The sequence below is a fragment of the Fomitopsis serialis genome (assembly GCF_022376445.1).
Source record: "Fomitopsis serialis strain Sig1Antser10 chromosome Unknown B0H18scaffold_57, whole genome shotgun sequence".
In the NCBI taxonomy this organism is placed as follows: domain Eukaryota; kingdom Fungi; phylum Basidiomycota; class Agaricomycetes; order Polyporales; family Fomitopsidaceae; genus Fomitopsis; species Fomitopsis serialis.
Genome location: NW_025955017.1, coordinates 43,502 through 61,468, shown reverse-complemented (window position 1 = coordinate 61,468; position 17,967 = coordinate 43,502). Strand labels below are relative to the sequence as shown.

The 17,967-nt window shown below is 58.3% G+C and overlaps 4 protein-coding genes across 4 annotated transcripts; 3 read left to right on the top strand and 1 right to left on the bottom strand.

Moving 5' to 3' along the window:
• Nucleotides 1-469: 469 nt before the first annotated feature.
• Nucleotides 470-1,586, bottom strand: B0H18DRAFT_1019458 (GHMP kinase). Its single transcript, XM_048029446.1, has 4 exons — nucleotides 1,208-1,586; nucleotides 983-1,141; nucleotides 746-933; nucleotides 470-689 (listed from the first exon to the last, which is right to left on the bottom strand). The coding sequence occupies exons 1-3, from the start codon at nucleotides 1,407-1,409 to the stop codon at nucleotides 917-919; spliced, it is 378 nt and encodes a 125-aa protein (XP_047891031.1). The 5' UTR covers nucleotides 1,410-1,586; the 3' UTR covers nucleotides 470-689; nucleotides 746-916.
• A 7,040-nt stretch (nucleotides 1,587-8,626) lies between these two features.
• On the top strand, nucleotides 8,627-13,025 carry B0H18DRAFT_879841 (uncharacterized protein; the record flags this gene model as incomplete). Its single annotated transcript, XM_048040716.1, has 5 exons — nucleotides 8,627-9,656; nucleotides 10,091-10,122; nucleotides 10,362-12,283; nucleotides 12,347-12,719; nucleotides 12,774-13,025. The coding sequence occupies 5 exons, from the start codon at nucleotides 8,627-8,629 to the stop codon at nucleotides 13,023-13,025; spliced, it is 3,609 nt and encodes a 1,202-aa protein (XP_047891030.1).
• A 602-nt stretch (nucleotides 13,026-13,627) lies between these two features.
• B0H18DRAFT_1019429 (chaperonin 10-like protein) lies at nucleotides 13,628-15,689 on the top strand. The gene is made up of 6 exons (XM_048029445.1): nucleotides 13,628-14,117; nucleotides 14,245-14,535; nucleotides 14,592-14,670; nucleotides 14,735-14,942; nucleotides 15,007-15,410; nucleotides 15,472-15,689. Exons 1-6 carry the CDS (start codon nucleotides 13,948-13,950, stop codon nucleotides 15,589-15,591), a joined length of 1,272 nt encoding a protein of 423 aa, XP_047891029.1. The 5' UTR covers nucleotides 13,628-13,947; the 3' UTR covers nucleotides 15,592-15,689.
• A 54-nt stretch (nucleotides 15,690-15,743) lies between these two features.
• B0H18DRAFT_1019428 (ribosomal protein S5 domain 2-type protein) lies at nucleotides 15,744-17,937 on the top strand (the record flags this gene model as incomplete). Its single annotated transcript, XM_048029444.1, has 8 exons — nucleotides 15,744-16,144; nucleotides 16,201-16,287; nucleotides 16,353-16,647; nucleotides 16,711-16,814; nucleotides 16,866-16,978; nucleotides 17,033-17,212; nucleotides 17,268-17,606; nucleotides 17,677-17,937. Coding segments are annotated over exons 1-8 (1,459 nt in total), but the record flags the coding sequence as incomplete, so codon positions are not given.
• Between the last annotated feature and the right edge of the window lie 30 nt (nucleotides 17,938-17,967).

Below are 17,967 nucleotides of genomic sequence, written 5' to 3'. Positions count from 1 at the left end.
TATCAAGGCCATGAGCGTGGTCATCCCAAACGGTGCACGCTGAAGCCATAAGAGACTGATGTCGCTTCCCACAGTAAGCAGATAATCATACATGGGAAATACTGTAATCACGTTGAGCGATTCATAGTGAGACTACTTCACTTTCAGACAGAGCTGTACACGCGATGGCGACATAATTCTGTACTAAGCTGTACTTGATGATGTGAGTTCAGTAACGGACTGAGGACAGAACAGTGAGATATAGCACCGACCCAGCCTGTATATCGGCGGTCGCTTCGGCCGTGGATGTAGACATGGAGGAACTAGTGCCCTTCTAGAGAACGAAGTAGTCGCAAGCCGGATGGCGACTGACCGAACGTATTCTCAGTCGCGACCTTTTATGCCCTTCATTGAGTTTTGAAAGTGGCGTGCAACACATGGCATGTCTCTATTTTTCACACAGATTGTTAGAGAACCACAGCCTTGAGAGTACGCCGGAAAATCCGACGATCAGGGAAGTTGCTATGCGTGGATGGGCGCATATTAAGAGGCAGCGCTATGGACGCTGCAGCTCAATGAAACCCATGCATTCAGGCAGCATCCGTGTTCATGTTGGCGACGGGACGAATCACCGCTTGCATTGCCTCGCACGAGGCAGGCAGGCGCCTGTCACAATTGCGATACAGCGACTCATGCTTTGAGTCCAATCTCTACCACAGGGCTCAGGATGTAAGCGACAGATTGCAGGAATGAGAAACGCACATACCTCCTCCGACTTCCGTCCATACGCTGCAGGATGTATGAACAACGCCTTCAACCACCGTTGACGCTAACAATGGTCGATTTGCATACGAGCCTTGTGCGAGAGATGACACAGATACCGATCTTATTGGTACATACGTACATCTCGTACAATCTTCCTTCATTGTAGCAAATCTTACTCGAGCTTCAACACTGTGTCTGCATCAATACATGTCGAGCACTGGGAAGGTCTGCGACTCACCACATGCTCCACTACTCGGTTTCGTTGCAAAGATGACCTGCTTCAGAGCCTCGCCCTCGAGACCCTTGTACGCAGGGTACGTCGCTACGAGCTTCTCAAAGAGCGAGTCCACCTTGTCTCCAGCCACAAGCGACACCGTGCATCCACCCCAACCGGCACCTAACACCGCCGCACGCATCAGCCTCATCCTCACAACAAGACGCATGCCTCGCGTCGCCGACTCACCCGTGATCCTGGATACATACGCCCCGGCCTCCTTCGTGATGCGGACGAGCTCGTCCACCTCCGGACACGAGTTCTCTAAGAACTTGCGTGAGCTGTAATGAGACGCGTCCATGAGGTCGCCCGCGCCCGCGGCGCGGAACTCGATCACCCGGAGACACTCCTCGAACACGTGTCTCACGCACTTGTAGATGTGGAAGTGCATCGCCTCGACTGCGAAGATCGACAACGACGCGGCGTCAGTGTCCCGGTGGATGTGGCCGAGCAGCAGAGGAAGACGCACCCCCGACTTGTGACGACGAGCCAAGGGTAGGCCAGTCGAGGCATTCACAAATGAACATCAGTCAGCGTCCGGACTGACCCTACCCTATGACCCATAGTGGGAACATGAAGGTCGAATTGCGGTTCAAGCATAGAGCCTAAGCATGACCGGTGACCGCTGGAATTGATGATTGTGCTGCGCGGACAACGGGAGCAGTGACGTGTGGATTGAAGCAGAGTATGCAAAGGATTGCAAAAAGCAAGACGCTGGCCTGAGTTCGCCGCCTCGTTAGGATAGCTCAGCCGCACAATGCCCGAAAGCAGGCAGAAGCATGCCCACAATCCAGGGTAGCTCTCCCATGCATGAAGAACACCCCGAGCGCCTAGGCCGTAATGGCGTGCCTTGAAGGGACCTCGACTGGATACGACGTCAAATTCGGAAGATTTACTGGTGGCAAGCATACCGTCAGACATACCCTGTTGACAGCGAAGTCGAAAGAAGATAATTGACGTTGTGCGAAGCGGCCGCTTGCTGTCTGCAGACATCTCATCCTATCAAGCATTGCGTGCTAGGAATGTGCACTCACTTACTTCGGTGCCTGGTCCAGTCCGCGAGGGACGGCTGTGGGACTAGGTCTATGCCAAAAGGACATTGCGGACGAGGTCCCTCTGGAATGATGCCCTTGACAAGGGGAATGCCGCGAAGCCTTCCCTCGTTGTGCTAATCAATCTCTTCGTCCGTGCCTTAGACTTCACGGGGTGTAATGACCTGCCATAGCAAGAAAATCAGGCAGCCATTAGCGACGTTTGCAGTCTGAGGGTTGGCGGACTACCAAGTATAGCGCGCAAAGAAGAAGCTACTCACTGTACATAATACAACGCCCAACATCACGAAGCCGCCGGACAACGCATGGGGCTAATGTGCCAGTACTGCTTCTTGCTTCAGAAATGAACCATCAACGTCACGTCGTATTGAGGTCATATAGCCTGTCAGCTGGGTCGCTTGCAACGAACTTGGCATGGGACAGCCATGCGCAACCCATCCACGATGCCACGGCTCGCATCTATCCATTGAAGACCAGCGAGACGATTTACCGCCGACAGGTTCAGGAGACGTCGATTATTGAGCCAAAACTGCAGAGAAGCCTATCGCCCACGCGGTTCCATCTCAATCGAGCGAGAAGACAAGCCACGTAGCATTTTGCATGGTCACAAGGTCCGGTGACGAGGAGATGTTAGAGGCAGAGCGATGACCGTGAGTCGTCCAACGTCTCAGCCAAAAGTCCGGGACCTGTCGTGATGGGCTCAGTAACGCACTCGGACCCCGAAGTTGTATGACACGTACTTCAAAGCTTCGTCACTGCAATACGAGAATAATGACAGAAGTTGAAGAAGCGCGTCATTATGCCTTCCTGCACGACGCATTGGCGCAGGTGCGACGTGTATCACAGTGATAATCTTGCTTGGTGACCAGCTATAGGTATTCTGAGTCGATGCTGCCAGATGGCGGCCTGTTCCAACTCAAGTTGAGGCGCGTTCGAACTTCGCCTGGACGACTGCCAGGGACGCCATCACGTGATCTGACGCGTCGCGCGTCTCATCAGTTCGTGAATTGCGTCGCAGGCTCCCGAGGCTCGAGCATCCTCAAGTTACATAGTCTCGAAGTATGGTAAGGCTCGACTCGTCGCCAAGATTGGCTTGTAATATGTTGCTCAACCGAGTGTCACTTTCTTATCTGTAGATCCTTCAGTGGCTTGTCCCGCGTCCAGATTAGTCCCCTAACCTCACTTCGAACTCGAAAGCCTAGGCCCAAGAGTACCGTTCAGGTCACCGCGGAGCCGCTGGCACATGGCAACTCGAAGGGTGCGGATATGCTACCAGTAGGCTAACATAGCGAGGCTGCCTAGTGTCATGAGGGTCAATATACTCCTATTTCGATCAGCCATGCTATCGGTCTCCGAGTTTTTCGGAGGAGTCGTGACATCAGCCGTAGAGATGCGGCACAGACTTCAACCGACCCGCATTACTGGATGTGGATCATGACAGTACACGTCGGGACCGTCTAGCTGTCTCCGAATCTTGATAAGTCGGCCATATGCATACGGCCGGGCGGGAAAGGCCCCATGCTTCTGCTCTCATGGCTTCCATTGTTCCCCTGACTGGAAAACCATGAGAAAGTCAGGGCGGGCCATTCAACATTCAGGAGTCATGACCCTTCATGACCTCACCCGGAATAGGTTTGGTACTGTGCGGCTCCTACGCACCCCTAAATTAGACTGTGGCGCACCTCTAATCGGACCCGCCGATCGCAATGTAGGATCGGTATCTCAGGGCTGCCGGATCGGGACGCGCTGACGGATCGTCATCTCGCTCCCGGATCTGGATCAGAGCTCAGGAGATCAGGGCAGCGTACTATGACCTGTAGAGGCGCTTCGACTCATCTTGCCATGCCCATGTGTTTGCGAGTCAGTATCTTCGTGGATGAGACGAGTCCGAATCAGTAAGAATAGATGCCATCACACAGCGCCCTGCGAATTGTCGATGTTGAGAAGTGCCTCTAGGACAACACGACACATTCCAGCGACCGGCACTGCGTCCCACCCACGCGAACTGAGACGCATTCCCAGCTACCGAAGGTGACCACAACAACGATCAATCGCCCCAGCCTTGTTTCCACCATATCACACAATTGCATTTCACCGCGAAACATTCTTACCAGGCCCACCAAGACGCCAGGACTAGTCAAGGTCCAGACTCCAGACTCGTCTCTCCTGACTAACAGCTGCAGGGGGTCATGTGAGTAAGGCTGCATATAGCATGATGATGTATGTATGCACCGCCAACGCCTCGGATACGCGCGCACCGGTTCGGCACACCCGGGTTTCAAGTTGTCCACTGGCATAGCCATACTGCCCGGAGGCACGGAACTGGGGTGGATCCGTACGTTCGGAAGAGGGGCAGTTGTTGAGTTGACGGTACCGTTACTGCGGTTGCGGAGAGACGGGGAAGGTTCCAAGCGGGGTACTGAAGTAGCCGGGAGCCCGGCAGCACAGACCAAGGTCCAGAGCAAGCCACCATTCGCACCTCGAAATGCACGGCTACCATCTCGGTAGGACGAGTTGGCCGGAAGATCGTAGGCACGCACGGCCCACTGTACGCATCAGATGTTATGACCGACGAATGTAGCGATTCACGACTGACCATCTTCATCGTACGACGCCGCCAATCACCTCATCAACCATCCTCGCAGCGAACCTCTAGGCAGACCCGGAGAGACCCGGCCACACTGAGAAACCGTTGTGGGCCAAGCCGCCCTGGGGCGATCGAGAATGCGGGGAAGACCTGGGTGCAGAAGGAGGCGGAATCCGATCAGAACGAGAACGTGTCGCCACCTGTCGCCACACTCGGATCCGTCTCCCTCGAGATTGACTGGAAGGTGGCTGAACAGAGGAGCCTCGCGAGCCGTACCTGTGTGCGTCGTTCCTTAGGTTCGACACAAGCCCCTCACGTGGCCGTGTGGAGGGTCTTGGTATGAGACTACGTCGTTCCTGTCTTCCCAACAACCAGAGAACGATCAGTACACACAGATGAAAGGCATCCGTGACACTCGATACCGCCGGGATCCGAGCCATGCCTCGATCAGGCCAGATCGACTGGTGCGTCACGACCATGAGAGTAACGGATGGCGAGGATACAGACCCTCCATCACCGCCGGCTGGAATTCGCGGCACTTGTGTTGAGGCGGCTACATGCCCGGAGGCATGCAAATGTGGATAGTTTGCAAGGCGTAGCACGAGTCCACAGTGCCTGAAATAGGCCTCGGCCGAATCCGCGACGTCAATTTCGGAGGCAGTGCGACGAGGGTGGTGCCGGTGAGGCGAGGGGGACGTCGTGTCAATGAGAGCGAGAGGCTGCGGCTGGAAAGTAACGTACCAGTGCAGCACGAGCCGGTGCTAGTCCGCCGCCACTTGCGAGCGAGCGACGAACACAGAGCAAGTTCTTTGCCTTGAACGTATGTCACTGCAAAGCCAGAGTGCTGTACTGTATTGCCAAAGTCGGAAGATCGTCGTCCAATTGAGCGGTGGTGTCGGTGATTAGAAGCTGAGAAGCGCCAATGTGAACGTCCGTGGAGGCACATCTTGAGCGCATCTCGCGTGAAAACCGTCTTCGGAGCTCCAAGGTCCGAATAAACGCAAGACCTATCGACGAACATTCAGTTTGCATTCAGTGATTCAAACGTTAAGATGCCGAGGATGCACTGTGCGGGAACCTGCATGTTTCGCGCGCGCAACGATCGCGTGAAGGCTGGCCTAAACATGCACGTCCGAGCCAACACCGTCTGTGAAGTTGAGCAACATGCGTCGTGTGCTATACCGATACACAACGTCCCCGCGTCCCGCCGGCGGCTTCGCGACCTATTTTCGGCCCAACCACCAGAAGCCTAGCTGTCACTCCTCTACGCAGGCAAACAGTGAAGAGCGTGAAGAGTCGACAGCTCTGACGAGGCGTAGGATCACCCCTCGTGCCCGAGGCGGGTGCTTGCGTCCTTCACGAACCTTCGCCGGCTTCGGTATACAGAATTGACCTGCCGCGTGGGATGACGGAGCCTATTCATCATGGCATCATCTGCTACATAGTACCGTCGCGGTCATGGGGGCGTCTGTGAGGCGGGAAACCTAGAATGCGCGGAAGGCCGCTGGGAGATCAATGAGAGAACGCACGGGAAGTCCCCATATGTATAGAGATCGGCGAAACGCGAAGAAACGTCTGGCACGTATGCCCATGGGCCATGGCTGGGTGGGCTGTCGGACGACCAGAGCCTGAGATCCGCTGCGTACGTCGAGGGTCACGCGCACCGGCACCTTGCACAGCGAGCATAGATCGGAAGCGGGAGACGTACTGTAGAGCGGACGTTGTGCTGCACCTGTGACGCCTGCAGCCCGTCCGCGTCGGAGAAGTGCATGGCCTTCGGTGGTGCCGTAACGCCGCAAACGCGCGCTGAGTTCCATATCTGCGTCTGCCGTTTGGCGGTGCACAATGACGGCACGGTGCTGAGCTGCCCAGCGCAGATTCCCGGCTGCTCGAGCGCGGAACTGGATCTCCCCACGCACCCCTGCAGGGACAAGAGCCTCGCGTAGAGCGGATCGCGGGTCTTGGTCTCGTGTGCCGCCACCAGTGTCTGAAGTCGCGCCGAACCTTGTGGACACACCCTGATGCTGTACAGTGCCATGCGCGATAGGTGAACTTGCCTGCAATGAGCCGCGACGTTGCAGTGACGCTTGAACATACCGCATAGATGACAACATAGAGCGAAGTTGATTCGGTGGATAGTACTTAGCACGCCCTTGTGCTGATAAACGCGCCACCAAAGTGGCACAATGAAAGACCGGCCCCATATTGAATGACTATCAATTTCGGGCGTAGTACATACTAGCGTTGCAGGCACCAATGGCCACCGAGTGTTGGAGTCTAGGTCGGTGGGTTTTGACTTCAGTCTCCAGCGCAAACAGGGTTCGTGGTCGCCAAGAAGAGAGCAGCAAGACAGCCAATACAGAGAGCGTACCGCGTCCGTGGTGCGTGAAGTCTGTTGACTTTGACTCGAATGGCCGCATCTTCTCGCGATGTGCGCGAATGCCGTACTCGACACTGAGAACAGCGCGCACGAGAGCAACTCAATGAGGGTATGCAACAGTGTTTCAACACGGCGACGAAATCAGCAGACTCGCAACGCTTACTGGACTGCCGCCTTCAGACTGGTTCGCTGGATGGAGTAGCGTGCGTGCCACCATCGAGATCGGGACGTCCCGTGGCAGGTCAGACGCTCCGGGGAATTGGAGCGCTGCCATCCCGCCATCGTGGGCGGCTTGCTGGTGAAACGAATCCGTGGGTCGTTAGGGTGTAGTTTACGAGATCCCGGGGCAGGTGATTTAGAGTTTTGCTCTGCCAAAACGCTGAAGCAGGTACGTGCAAGTGGGAAAGCCGCAGGCGGTGAAGGGACGGATCCTGATGGTCGCACGTTGGTCGCACGAGTGAAGAGGAGAACTGCGGTCCTTGTGAGGAGTATATCAGAGGAAGTGGAGCGATTATAATAGAGCAAGGTACGCACCGTGTGCAGGAGACGTCGACGCGTCTGAACTGCCAGCAACGTGCTGCGCCAGTCAACGCGTCCGCAACCAAGTAGCCACAGCGGTGACATATGCTTCGGGCTTACCAAAAGTGGACCAGAGAGAAGGGAGTGTTGCGCGGAAGGCTAAGTATCTGGAAGAAGGATTCGTGGAAGGCGGAGGGGTGGCGCGGCGACGATCACAACGGGCAGCCATGACTGGAAGCTTGTCATCGTGGCGGCGGGAGCGTGCAGCAAGCGAGAAGCAAGGGCGCGCCACGCTGGCCGGGTCCGGCTGGGGCGGCGGATCCTGTCGGCGCGCTAGCCTGCTGCGACGGCGTGGAGAGCGGTGGATCCGCCTAGCTTCTCGTCCTGATACCGTGGCGTTGTCGCGAGGCCCTGACGCTGATGCGCTCGGGGCACGTCACTGCCCTTGATGCTGCCCATCTGCCAGGGTGCCCAGCGAGGGAAGACGCGATACGGGAGAGGGGCGCGCCCAAGGAGCGGATGACTGAGGGGGGCGGGCGGCTGGCGGGCGAGGGAGAGCCTCGTGTAACGTTGAGGAGGAAGGTTTGATGGGATCCGACGCGGACGATAAACGGAGGCTGACGGGCGATGCCAGAAATGGAGAGCGGGGCCCGAAAGACGGGATTGGAAATTAGGATAGTAGGACGATCGGCAAAGAGCGATTGGCTGGTGATGGGGAAGCGGGGCCAGGAGAGCGGAGGCGCGGGCTGGAAAGGGAGACGCGGGGGTCATGCGCGCACGGGTGGGAGCGAAGAAGGGCGCGGCGTGCCGTACAGAGGGCAACGAGGCTGGCAGAAGGACGCACTGGAGACCGTGCTACCGGGCAGCCTCCCTGGCCAGGATGCGAAGGCACGCACCGGCAGCCTGGATCCTGCAGAGGCTGGAGGCGGACGGTCACGTGGAGATAAGCACATCTCAGATCCGTCTTGAATGCGGTTATGGGCGCCTAGGCCTGGACGGGGCTCGCCATATTCAACAGAGGTCACAAAGGGCTGCTGCGTCCTCATCACTCCCCTACCTACCCGACCTCCATGTCCACCGCCGCCGCCCCGCTACCCACCGCCCCCACACCCGCCGTCGACGACCCTGCCCACGTCCACGGGCTCGCCCACGCCCCGGACTTCCTCGACGCCCTCCCCGTCCTCCGCCCGCGCGCCCCGCCACACCAGCCCATCCGTGCCCTCAACGCCGCTCAGTTCTCGCGCGTGCATCTCGACTACGTCACAACCCACGCGCCAGACGGCGTCCTCTTCCCCTTCCTCCATGGTCTCGAGGGCGACAACGAGCACCAGAATGCCTTCTTCGCGGCTTCTCCGCAGGCACACACCGTCCCGCGCTTCCGCGGCCTCGTTTGGGTCGCCTGTGATGACGACGTGAACATGCTGCCCAGCCCAACTTCGAGCCCTGATCCGGACACGGACGACGACATCGACGACGATTCCTCCAGCACCTCTTCCCTCGAGAGCCTCGGCACCATGTCGATGGACATCGACGTCGACGTGTCTCCGAGCTCGCCCATGGAACTCGACCCGACATTGGAAGATTCCATCCCCGAGAGCGCTGCTAGTCCTGACGCGAAACTCGAGAAATCACTTCCGCCTGTCTTGGACGCTCAGCCACATACCGCAGCACCCCCGCTCTTCCCCTCAGGTCGCGCCCGCTACCCGCCGTATACGGCACCTGCGGTGCTCACTTCCAGCTTCCGCCCTCGCGAGCTTCTCCATTCCCGGACGAACGAGGATGGTACAGTGTCGTGTGCGTTCGTCGAGCCGCGCGTGCCCGACGGGATCAGCCTGCGCAACTTTGGTATCCAGGTGGTGAGTCGCTTCGTTTGGCACCATATGATCTCCCCATCCGTGTCTTGTTGTGTTGCTTTGCCTTGTCGAGTTCGTTACCAGCTTCGCGCTTCCTTTGTCGCCCGCCATTGTCCGCCTCCCGCGGCATGGGCGCCTGTCGAATGCGTCTCCGCGACAGCTTCCGCGCCGCGTGAGGCAAGGCGTGATCTGCACTCGCCCAATCCATTCGCATCCGTCCCCGGCCTACTGGCGTCCTTATCTTGCTGTCTTTGCATCTGGGGCACGCCCGGTGCCACTTTGTGATAGACACTCGTGTTCCGCTGCCCCGGGTTGCCTTCACCGTTGGAGGCGTGGTGGCGCCGACGAGGTTGGCTTAGCGGTGGGCTCGCCGTGCAGCATGTTCCAGACGCGGCGAGGACAACATAGGCTAGCGCGAGGGGACAAGTTATGGGGTCGTGCGCGGGATGGCGGAGGACCCGGCTGATGTCATTACCCATGATGAGTGCGTGCAGAAGCAGTGTTGCGTAGGCCAGATGATGATGTGAACTGGTGTTGAGCGCCGCGAGGAAGTCGACGTCTGCGTGGACATTGCTCAGTAGCGGGGAAGTTCGCCTGACATGGTCGTACGCCCATTCAGTCGGCGCTGCGTAGGTTGGGAGAATCGCTGCGCGAACTTGTCTCTGTGGGAGCGACCGTCAGTTAGTGTAGCTTCCGCGTTCGGTGCCGGTCAGGTGGACGGTGGGCGTGGGCGTGGCGCGGTGAAGTTCAATGGCCGAAGCTGCCTCCTCTGCCTTCTTGCAGATTCCGTGGGTTTGGTTGACGAGCGCACACGAGGCGGATGCGTCTGGGGATGCTGCCACCGAGCGGTGGTGTGAGATAGTCCCAGTGCGCATTGGTCTCGCGCGCTCGGACGTATTGTGCCAGGGATGCCAATGTTATCGACAGATGCTGATGATGCTTCCTTCCGCAGTCGATCTATGCCACCCTCTCTGATGTCGTCGTCTACTCGCCGAAGGGCGACACTCGTGCCGCGCTTGCGCTCGCAGAGAAGTTCAAGGATGCAATTGAAGCGAAGCGGGCAGAGCGCAGCGTGGGCTATGGATGTCCTACGGAAGCCCTGGTCGCGTACAACGTCTTCGTGCTCGACGCGAGCCCCGCGGAGATGGCGAAGACGCTTCCGCACCTGCTCGTGCGCATCGAAGACGTCCCGCTTGCGCATACAGACGGAACGGACGCACACGCGGAGGGTGAGCCGAGGGACGCACAATCGGAGGTGGAGTACCGCAATCGCCTGTTCAGCGTCAACACCGTCGACTTTGCAAGGCGGGAGAAGGAGGAGATGCGCGACCTAACGCAGGCATCGGAGATCGTCACGATTGCCGACCCCGAGATGTATGCGGAGGCGAAGGAGGAGATGGACGCGCTTTCTGGCTCGACACCCGCGGGCCGATGGAACCCTGCTGTTGGCCAGGTGTTCCTGGGCAACGTGAACGATGTGCCGATCCCGCCCGATCGTCGGTTCCGTGCGCGCCGCGGAAGATCGGTGGTATCACCCTATGGAGAGGAAGAGGAGGACGATGGCGACGAGGCTTTCGACTGGCGTACGAACGACCCCGCGCATGGGCTCGGATACGACATCTGCATCGACTGTCAGGACTTTGTGCCGTTCCCGAGCGCTGCACACGTCAAGGCCGCTGAAGAACACATCGAGGCGCTTGAGAGAAGATGGGTCGAGCGTTGCGTCGCCGAACTGGGTCATGTCTCCCAGAAGGACGCAGAGCAGACGTGTATCCCGCTCCGCCCGCCACCGAGCGCGAGCGCGGTTATTCACCTTCCGTTCCCGAGCTCACCCACGAACACGCCGGGCTCGCTGAATGCCTTGATGCCTTTTATGCAGTTCCTCGAGTCCCTCCTTCAGCCTCCACCTGCGATGACCCTTGCGCAGGCGAGGGCGCTCGTTAACCCACCACCGATTGAGACCTTCCCGTCGAGCATGTCTGGCCACCGGCGAGCGTCGACTTCGGCATTCCATCCCAGCTCGCTCCCGCCGCCCACTGCATTCCCCGCATCGTTCTTCCCTTCCTCACCTGTTCCGTCCGCATACACTCGCACCCGCTCAACCTCTGCCACTTTCCTGCCCCCGTCCCCGCCATCATCGAACACGTCGACATCGTCCTCGTCGCCCGCACCATCCCTCTCATCCTCCGCTGCCACATCCGCGACGTCCATGTCGACCCCGCTCCCCGCATCTTACCACACACGCCCCGTCAAGATCCTCATCTTCTCCGCGGACGGGTACACCGAGTCAAGTGTACTCGCGCTCACGCTGCTGATGGCGTGGCGGAAGCTCTCGCTGCCTGAGGCGTACCTCTGCCTGCAAAACGAGAAGCGGAGATCGTTCTTCGTGTACAGCGCTGACACGCCGATGCTGAAGCGTATCGAGACGAGGATTGAGAGGGAGCGCGAGAGGGGGTGGGGGAGTATGGGGCCGGGGATCGTGCTTGGTGTTGAGAAGGAACGGGAGGAGGATGTGGAGGAGGTCCGGACGCCGCTCGGTATTGAGACCTCGAACGAGGTCATGCAGAGCGACGTCGTGCCTCTCAGACCCGTCGCGGCGAAGTCGGTGTCGTTCGCGGTTCCGCCGGCTCCGCGGCCGGTGACGACCGCGGTCACTGTGCGACCGGTGAGGTCGCAATCCGAGTCGGATAGTGGCCCGCTCTACGGTGAGGGGTCTGGGGAGAGAGATGCGAGTGGCAGGCCGAGAGCGAACACGATGCCGATGCCGCGCTCACCGGCGCCGTCAATACGCGACCACCACGTCTGGTTCAACGACCCGAGGTTCGACGGGAGCTTCCCGAGTCGAGTGCTGCCGTTTTTGTATCTGGGCAACTTGTAAGTCTTCCATTCTGGTCGTTCTTAGCGTGCTTTCGTTGACAGTGGAATGTTGACTAACAGGAACCACGCCACGAACGCGTACATGCTTCATGCGCTGGGGATCACGCACGTCGTCTCCGTGGGCGAGTGTGCGTTGCTCCCTCCGCCGAATCTGGAAGCCTCTGCGTCCGTGCCGTCGTGTTCGTATACGGGTCCGTCGTCGCATGCGCAGTTCATCCCGGGCACAGGCCCGCGTGGCCAAGGTTCGTTATGGATCGAGGAACGTGAGGGCCGCATCAAGGTACTTGACATTAAGGGCGTATGCGACGACGGCATCGACACGCTTGAGCCGCAGCTTGAGCCGATTTGCGAGTGGATCGACAGAGCGAGGGAGGAGGGCGGAAAGGTGCTCGTGCACTGCCGCGTGGGCGTTTCCCGCAGCGCGACTGTCACGGTGAGTCTTGACGTCGAATGGCGGTCTGAGGCAGTTGATTGACGGGTCTTGCAGATCGCATACGTGATGAAGCACTTGTCTCTGCCGCTCGTTGACGCGTACCTCATTGTACGCTCGCGCCGTCTGTCGGTGCTCATTCAGCCGAATATGAGACTGCTGTATAACCTCCTTGGCTGGGAAGTCAAGCTTGCTCGCGAGCGCGCGGGCGATGATGGGGACAAGCTTCGCGTGGAGCTCGCGCGGTGTCTCAACTGGCCGTACCTTGCCAAGGAGGTGCATTTGCTCAACCAGAAGTACCTGCAATAATAGGTGCTTGCGCCATCATTCGTCTTCTTCAATTCACCCCTGGAAGGCCCTTTGGACGTACCCGTTGTCCAGCTGTACCATGGACTCGACTTCAACCTTCACCTTGTAGATACCCTTTTCCCGGTTGGCAAAACCGACCATCATCACTCGTCCGGAATACTTGTCCATCAGCAGCATCACACGCAAACTGTATCATATTGTAGCAAGTCCCGGCCCGAGTACCATATCACTGTTCCTTCCTTCCTCCTCGCATTGAACCCCACTCCTTCTGCACCGTCCGTCCGGGGCTCATTTCGTCGACTGTACCCGACTAGCATCACCATCCCCTCACCCCCTCACCCATCTCAAGTTCGCTTCTGTCGTCGCCGGTCTGTCACGGTCGAACTGCGTTTGTGTGTACTTGTAGTGTACCGCTCGAACTAGATGCGCATCGTCTCGTTTCTCAGCTTGTGGTCTGGATGTACTCATGTACTACTTGCATCGTATCGTACGGTATAGCTCGACGTAAATCAATAGTATGTACATGTTCATACGCTCGTTGGGGGCGATAGGCCGCACCCCGTATTGACAGGCTTTCCTCGAGTGCGCGTGAATATCACTGAGGCTTGTCGAGGTATTTCCAGGTGGCTTGTGAAGCATTCCGGAGGGGTTGGAGACGCTAGCACCGAAGCGCTGAGGACTGATCGCGTCAGTGGCGTGGAGTTGATCGCGCGTCCTCATAGAAGAGACGGTTTGGTAACTTGGTCTGGATGGTGTCTTGGGGGTGCTGCGTTGCGAGCCCGAGCGAATATGATCGGGCAAGACACCGATGCTTTGTAACACGACGATCCTTCACCTACTCCAGGATCTCTCTTAGTAAGCCTGTGGCGGATATATAATCAATGTCACCTGTATAGGCCCTAGAACCCTCTCTTAGTTCTATATGAGCGCGACGTCAACATGGATGTTCTTTGTCAGCCCTGGCTCTCGAACTATCTTGCTAATCAAGTCGAAATTTATGTCCCGGTTTGCTCTAGGTACGACCTCGGCGTGCCAGCAAAGTGATCTGACGTGCTCATACGTACTGCGACCAATAGGCAATCGAAGTACAACGTACGCATCACGCGTTTTTGTGCTGATTCATCCTGGACCTACGTACCTGCAGGATCGCTACAGGATCGCATGCGCAGACGGGGAGGATAAATAGACGACATTCTCGTTAGATATGGCATCGCTACAGCCCTCACCTGCACAATTACCCATTCGCAATGTCTGTCCCGAAGATACAGAAGGCACTCGTCCTCCCCGCCAAGTACGCGGACTTCGTCGTCCGCTCCATCGCGGTCCCGAAGCCTGGTCCGGGCCAGCTCCTCGTCAAGGTCCACGCCGTCGGGCTCAACCCGGTGGACTGGAAGATCCAGAAGAACGGAATCATCGTCCAGGAGTTCCCTGGCATTGTCGGGTCTGACGTCGCGGGGACGGTAGAGGAACTCGGCGAGGGCGTGAAGGGTTTCTCGCTCGGTGATAAAGTGTAAGCCTGTTCTTCCGCCATACAGAGGTTGTTTACTGAATATCTCCTTCTAAAAGCGTTGAACAGGGCCACTTTGCAGTCCCGAACGCGGGGTTCCAGCAGTACACGGTTGCGAATGCTGATATAACTGCGAAGGTTCGGTCGTATACAATACGCGGCAGGCGACTAAGCGACTCACCGTATCTTCGCATGTACACAGATCCCCGACAACATTACCTTTGAACAAGCAGCCACGCTCCCAGTCGGGCTGAGCACTGCCGCTCTGGGTCTGTATGAGCAGGTCGTCGCGCCGGATCAGGACTACGGTACATTGGGTTTGCAGGCGCCTTGGGAGGAAGGCGGGCGTGGCAAGTACGCTGGCAAACCGTTCGTTGTCATCGGTGCTGGCAGCTCAGTCGGACAATATGGTTAGTAGCTCATATATTATATTTTCACTCACGCTGATTCCGAGCCACGCTGCGTATCCTTCAGTTATCCAGTTCGCAAAGCTATCAGGCTTCTCGCCGATCATTGCCACCGCGTCCTTGCACAACGCAGAGTTCCTTCGCTCCCTCGGGGCAACGCATGTCCTGGATCGCAACCTCACGCTCGAGCAGCTCAGAGAGGAAACGGCGAAGATCACGAAGGAGCCGTTGGACCTGATCTATGACTCCGTTGCCTTGCCGGAGACACAGCTCGCCTCGTACGAGCTCCTCGCGCCGGGCGGGACCCTAGCGCTGGTCTTGTATACTGCAATCCCTGAAGAGCGTCTGCGGCCCGATAAGAAGATCGTGAGGCCGTTCGGCCAGGCGAACTTTCCGGTGGAGAATCGTACCGTTGCTGCGGAGGTGTATGGCAAGCAGCTCACGACGTGGCTGAAGGAAGGGGTTATCAAGGTCAGCTAGCTAGTTGTGCTCAGATGAATGACGATGTGAGCCTGACCATTGCTCGCTGTAGCCCAACCGCGTCGAGGTGCTTCCAAATGGGCTGGAGGGTATTGTGGACGGGTTGGAGAGGCTGAGGAACCATAGTGTCAGCGGCGTGAAGTTGGTTGCGCATCCTCAGGAGACGGTTTGATTTCTCGCATTCGTTCCGGCCTGTACTATAGTTCTGGTAGGTTTGTATCGTAGTCGGTACGGAGAGTGTTGTCAAGTCATGAGCGGTTGGAAGCAAGTTGTCAAGCGCCAGCGTTTGATCCGTGTCCACGAGCGAGCATGGTACCGGTCCGATCAGCCTCGAGCCTGGCTGCACGTTGTCGACTCCCTCCCTCCCCGCCTCGACTTCCAACCTGCATTTCTGGCCCACGCAGATCGTCTTGGCTGCTTTCTGGGATGTCTCGACCTGACTTTCAAGCTACGACGTTGGCTATGTCATCGCAGCACATGGATATCGATCGGACGGTCCGGGACAGGACTGACTGAGGCCGCTCGAGCCTCACACTGTTTACCCGGCCCGGGTCTCCTCGCAGTCCTTTCACATCCCTCTTTAACCCTGCCTTCGACTCGCTCTTAGCTCTCATTCTCCACTGACCAGGACAACCGAGCGACAGAATGGCCGCGCAATTACCGATCCCCGTCTTTACCTCTCTGACCGATGTCCTCGGCGACCTCCAGACGGCTTCTGCTCAGGCGTGCGTGCTCTCCGAGATTGTTCCTCTAACCGCTCATCAGCAACCTGATCGAACAGCACACGATGGAACGATGTGGTGGACGAGTTTGAGAAGCGGTTTGGCAAGAAACCAGCTTACATCGCTCGAGCGCCGGGCAGGGTTAAGTGCGTCCTCAACCTCGTCCGCTCCTCTGCCTCCTCACCTACTTTTTTGTATCTCATTTATGCAGCATCATTGGAGAACACATCGACTATGTTCTCTTTGGCTGCCTCCCCGCTGCTGTTGAACAGGACATCCTCATCGCATGCGGCCCTTCGACTCAATCATCCGCGGGCAGTGTCGCTGCTCAAAATCTGAATCCTAAATACACCCCGCAGACCTTTACTCCGATGCTGAAGAATACTCCCACCCCGTCCTCTGCAGAGCAGAAGCAGGCGGAGGGGGCGGTCCACGCAGAGAGCTGGTACCTCGATATCAACAAGCGGGAGCTGAGATGGGAGAGCTATGTCAAGGCTGGTTACTATGTGAGTATCCGAGGCCATGATTCCTGTCATCTGGCGAGTCTAACACAGAGGTTATATCTGTAGGGTGTACTGAATCGCTTCTTCGCTCCCTCGTCAAACGAGCATCCGGTCCCTATTGACCTCCTTGTTACTGGTTCCGTCCCTTCGGGATCGGGTCTTTCGTCTAGGTGCTTACTGCTCCGTTCACAAGGTAGACTTTGATTGACGCATCAGAACAGTGCCGCGATGGTGGTTGCATCCACGCTTTCGTTCCTCGCTGTAAACAACAAGCTCGGTGAACTGACGAAAGGCCAGCTGGTCGAGATGGCGATGGAGAACGAGCAGCGTGTCGGTACGTCTGCAGCCCACTTCATCCGCTGCAGTCCATTCATTCCAGCGATTGCAGGCGTCAACAGTGGTGGCTTGGATCAGGCTGCCTCGGTCATCTCCATGCCTTCGTCGGCATTGTACATCACGTTCTTCCCCTTCCTGCACGCGGAGCCGATCCTCCTCCCCGTGTTGCGCACCAACCCGCGCGCCGTGTTCGTCTGTGCCAACTCGCTGGTGGTCAGCGACAAGGCTGTCGGTGAGTCTCATACCATCCCGAATCTCCTCGAATACACGCTCAAGCGACATCCCAGGCGCGAAGACCCGCTACAACCTGCGCGTGGTAGAGACGCTCGCCGGTGCCCGCATCCTCGCGCGTCACCTCAACGTCCAGCTGGAGCCTACCGAGCGCCCGACACTCCGCATCGTGCTTGGGCGGTGGCTCGGCCACACCGAATCGAAGGGCCAGCCGACCGAGCTCGACACGGACAAGCTGAAGGCGGGCCTGCAGAAGGTGCTGCCGGAGGTGGAGAAGCTGCGCCCGGCGGGGAGGGGCGACGACGAGCAGCTGGGGCTGACGATGGAGGAGATGATCAAGGAGAGCGGGCTGGACGCGGCGCTCTTCAACGAGGTGTACCTGAGCTGGGTCGAGGGTGCGTCGTCCTCTGCCGCGCGGCTGCATCCGCTGGGACACTGACCCCGCGCCGCGGGCGATCTTCGCAGTCGAGGCGACGCACTTCCAGATCTACAAGCGCGTGAGACACGTGTTCGAGGAGTCCCTCCGGGTGATCGAGTTCCGCGCGGCGTGTCTGCGCGCGGCGGACGCGCCGGACCTCCCGGAGAGCGTGCTCCGCGAGCTGGGCGACCTCATGGACGCGTCGCATTACAGCTCGCGCAAGTTCTTGGAGAACTCGTGTCCGGAGGTGGACGAGCTCGTCCGCATCGCGAAGGAGGCCGGGGCGTATGCATCCAGGCTCACGGGTGAGTCGGCGGCGCGAGCTATGTGTCTTGTTG

Excerpts from the sequence above, each read along its gene's own strand:
- B0H18DRAFT_1019429 (XM_048029445.1), top strand. The coding sequence starts at position 13,948 with ATGAGCGCGACGTCAACATGGATGTTCTTTGTCAGCCCTGGCTCTCGA. Across the intron at positions 14,536-14,591 it reads TTCTCGCTCGGTGATAAAGT|CGTTGAACAGGGCCACTTTG; the intron begins GTAAGCCTGTTC and ends TCCTTCTAAAAG. Across the intron at positions 14,671-14,734 it reads ATGCTGATATAACTGCGAAG|ATCCCCGACAACATTACCTT; the intron begins GTTCGGTCGTAT and ends GCATGTACACAG.
- B0H18DRAFT_1019458 (XM_048029446.1), bottom strand. The coding sequence starts at position 1,409 with ATGCACTTCCACATCTACAAGTGCGTGAGACACGTGTTCGAGGAGTGT. Across the intron at positions 1,142-1,207 it reads GTATGTATCCAGGATCACGG|GTGCCGGTTGGGGTGGATGC; the intron begins GTGAGTCGGCGA and ends CGGCGGTGTTAG.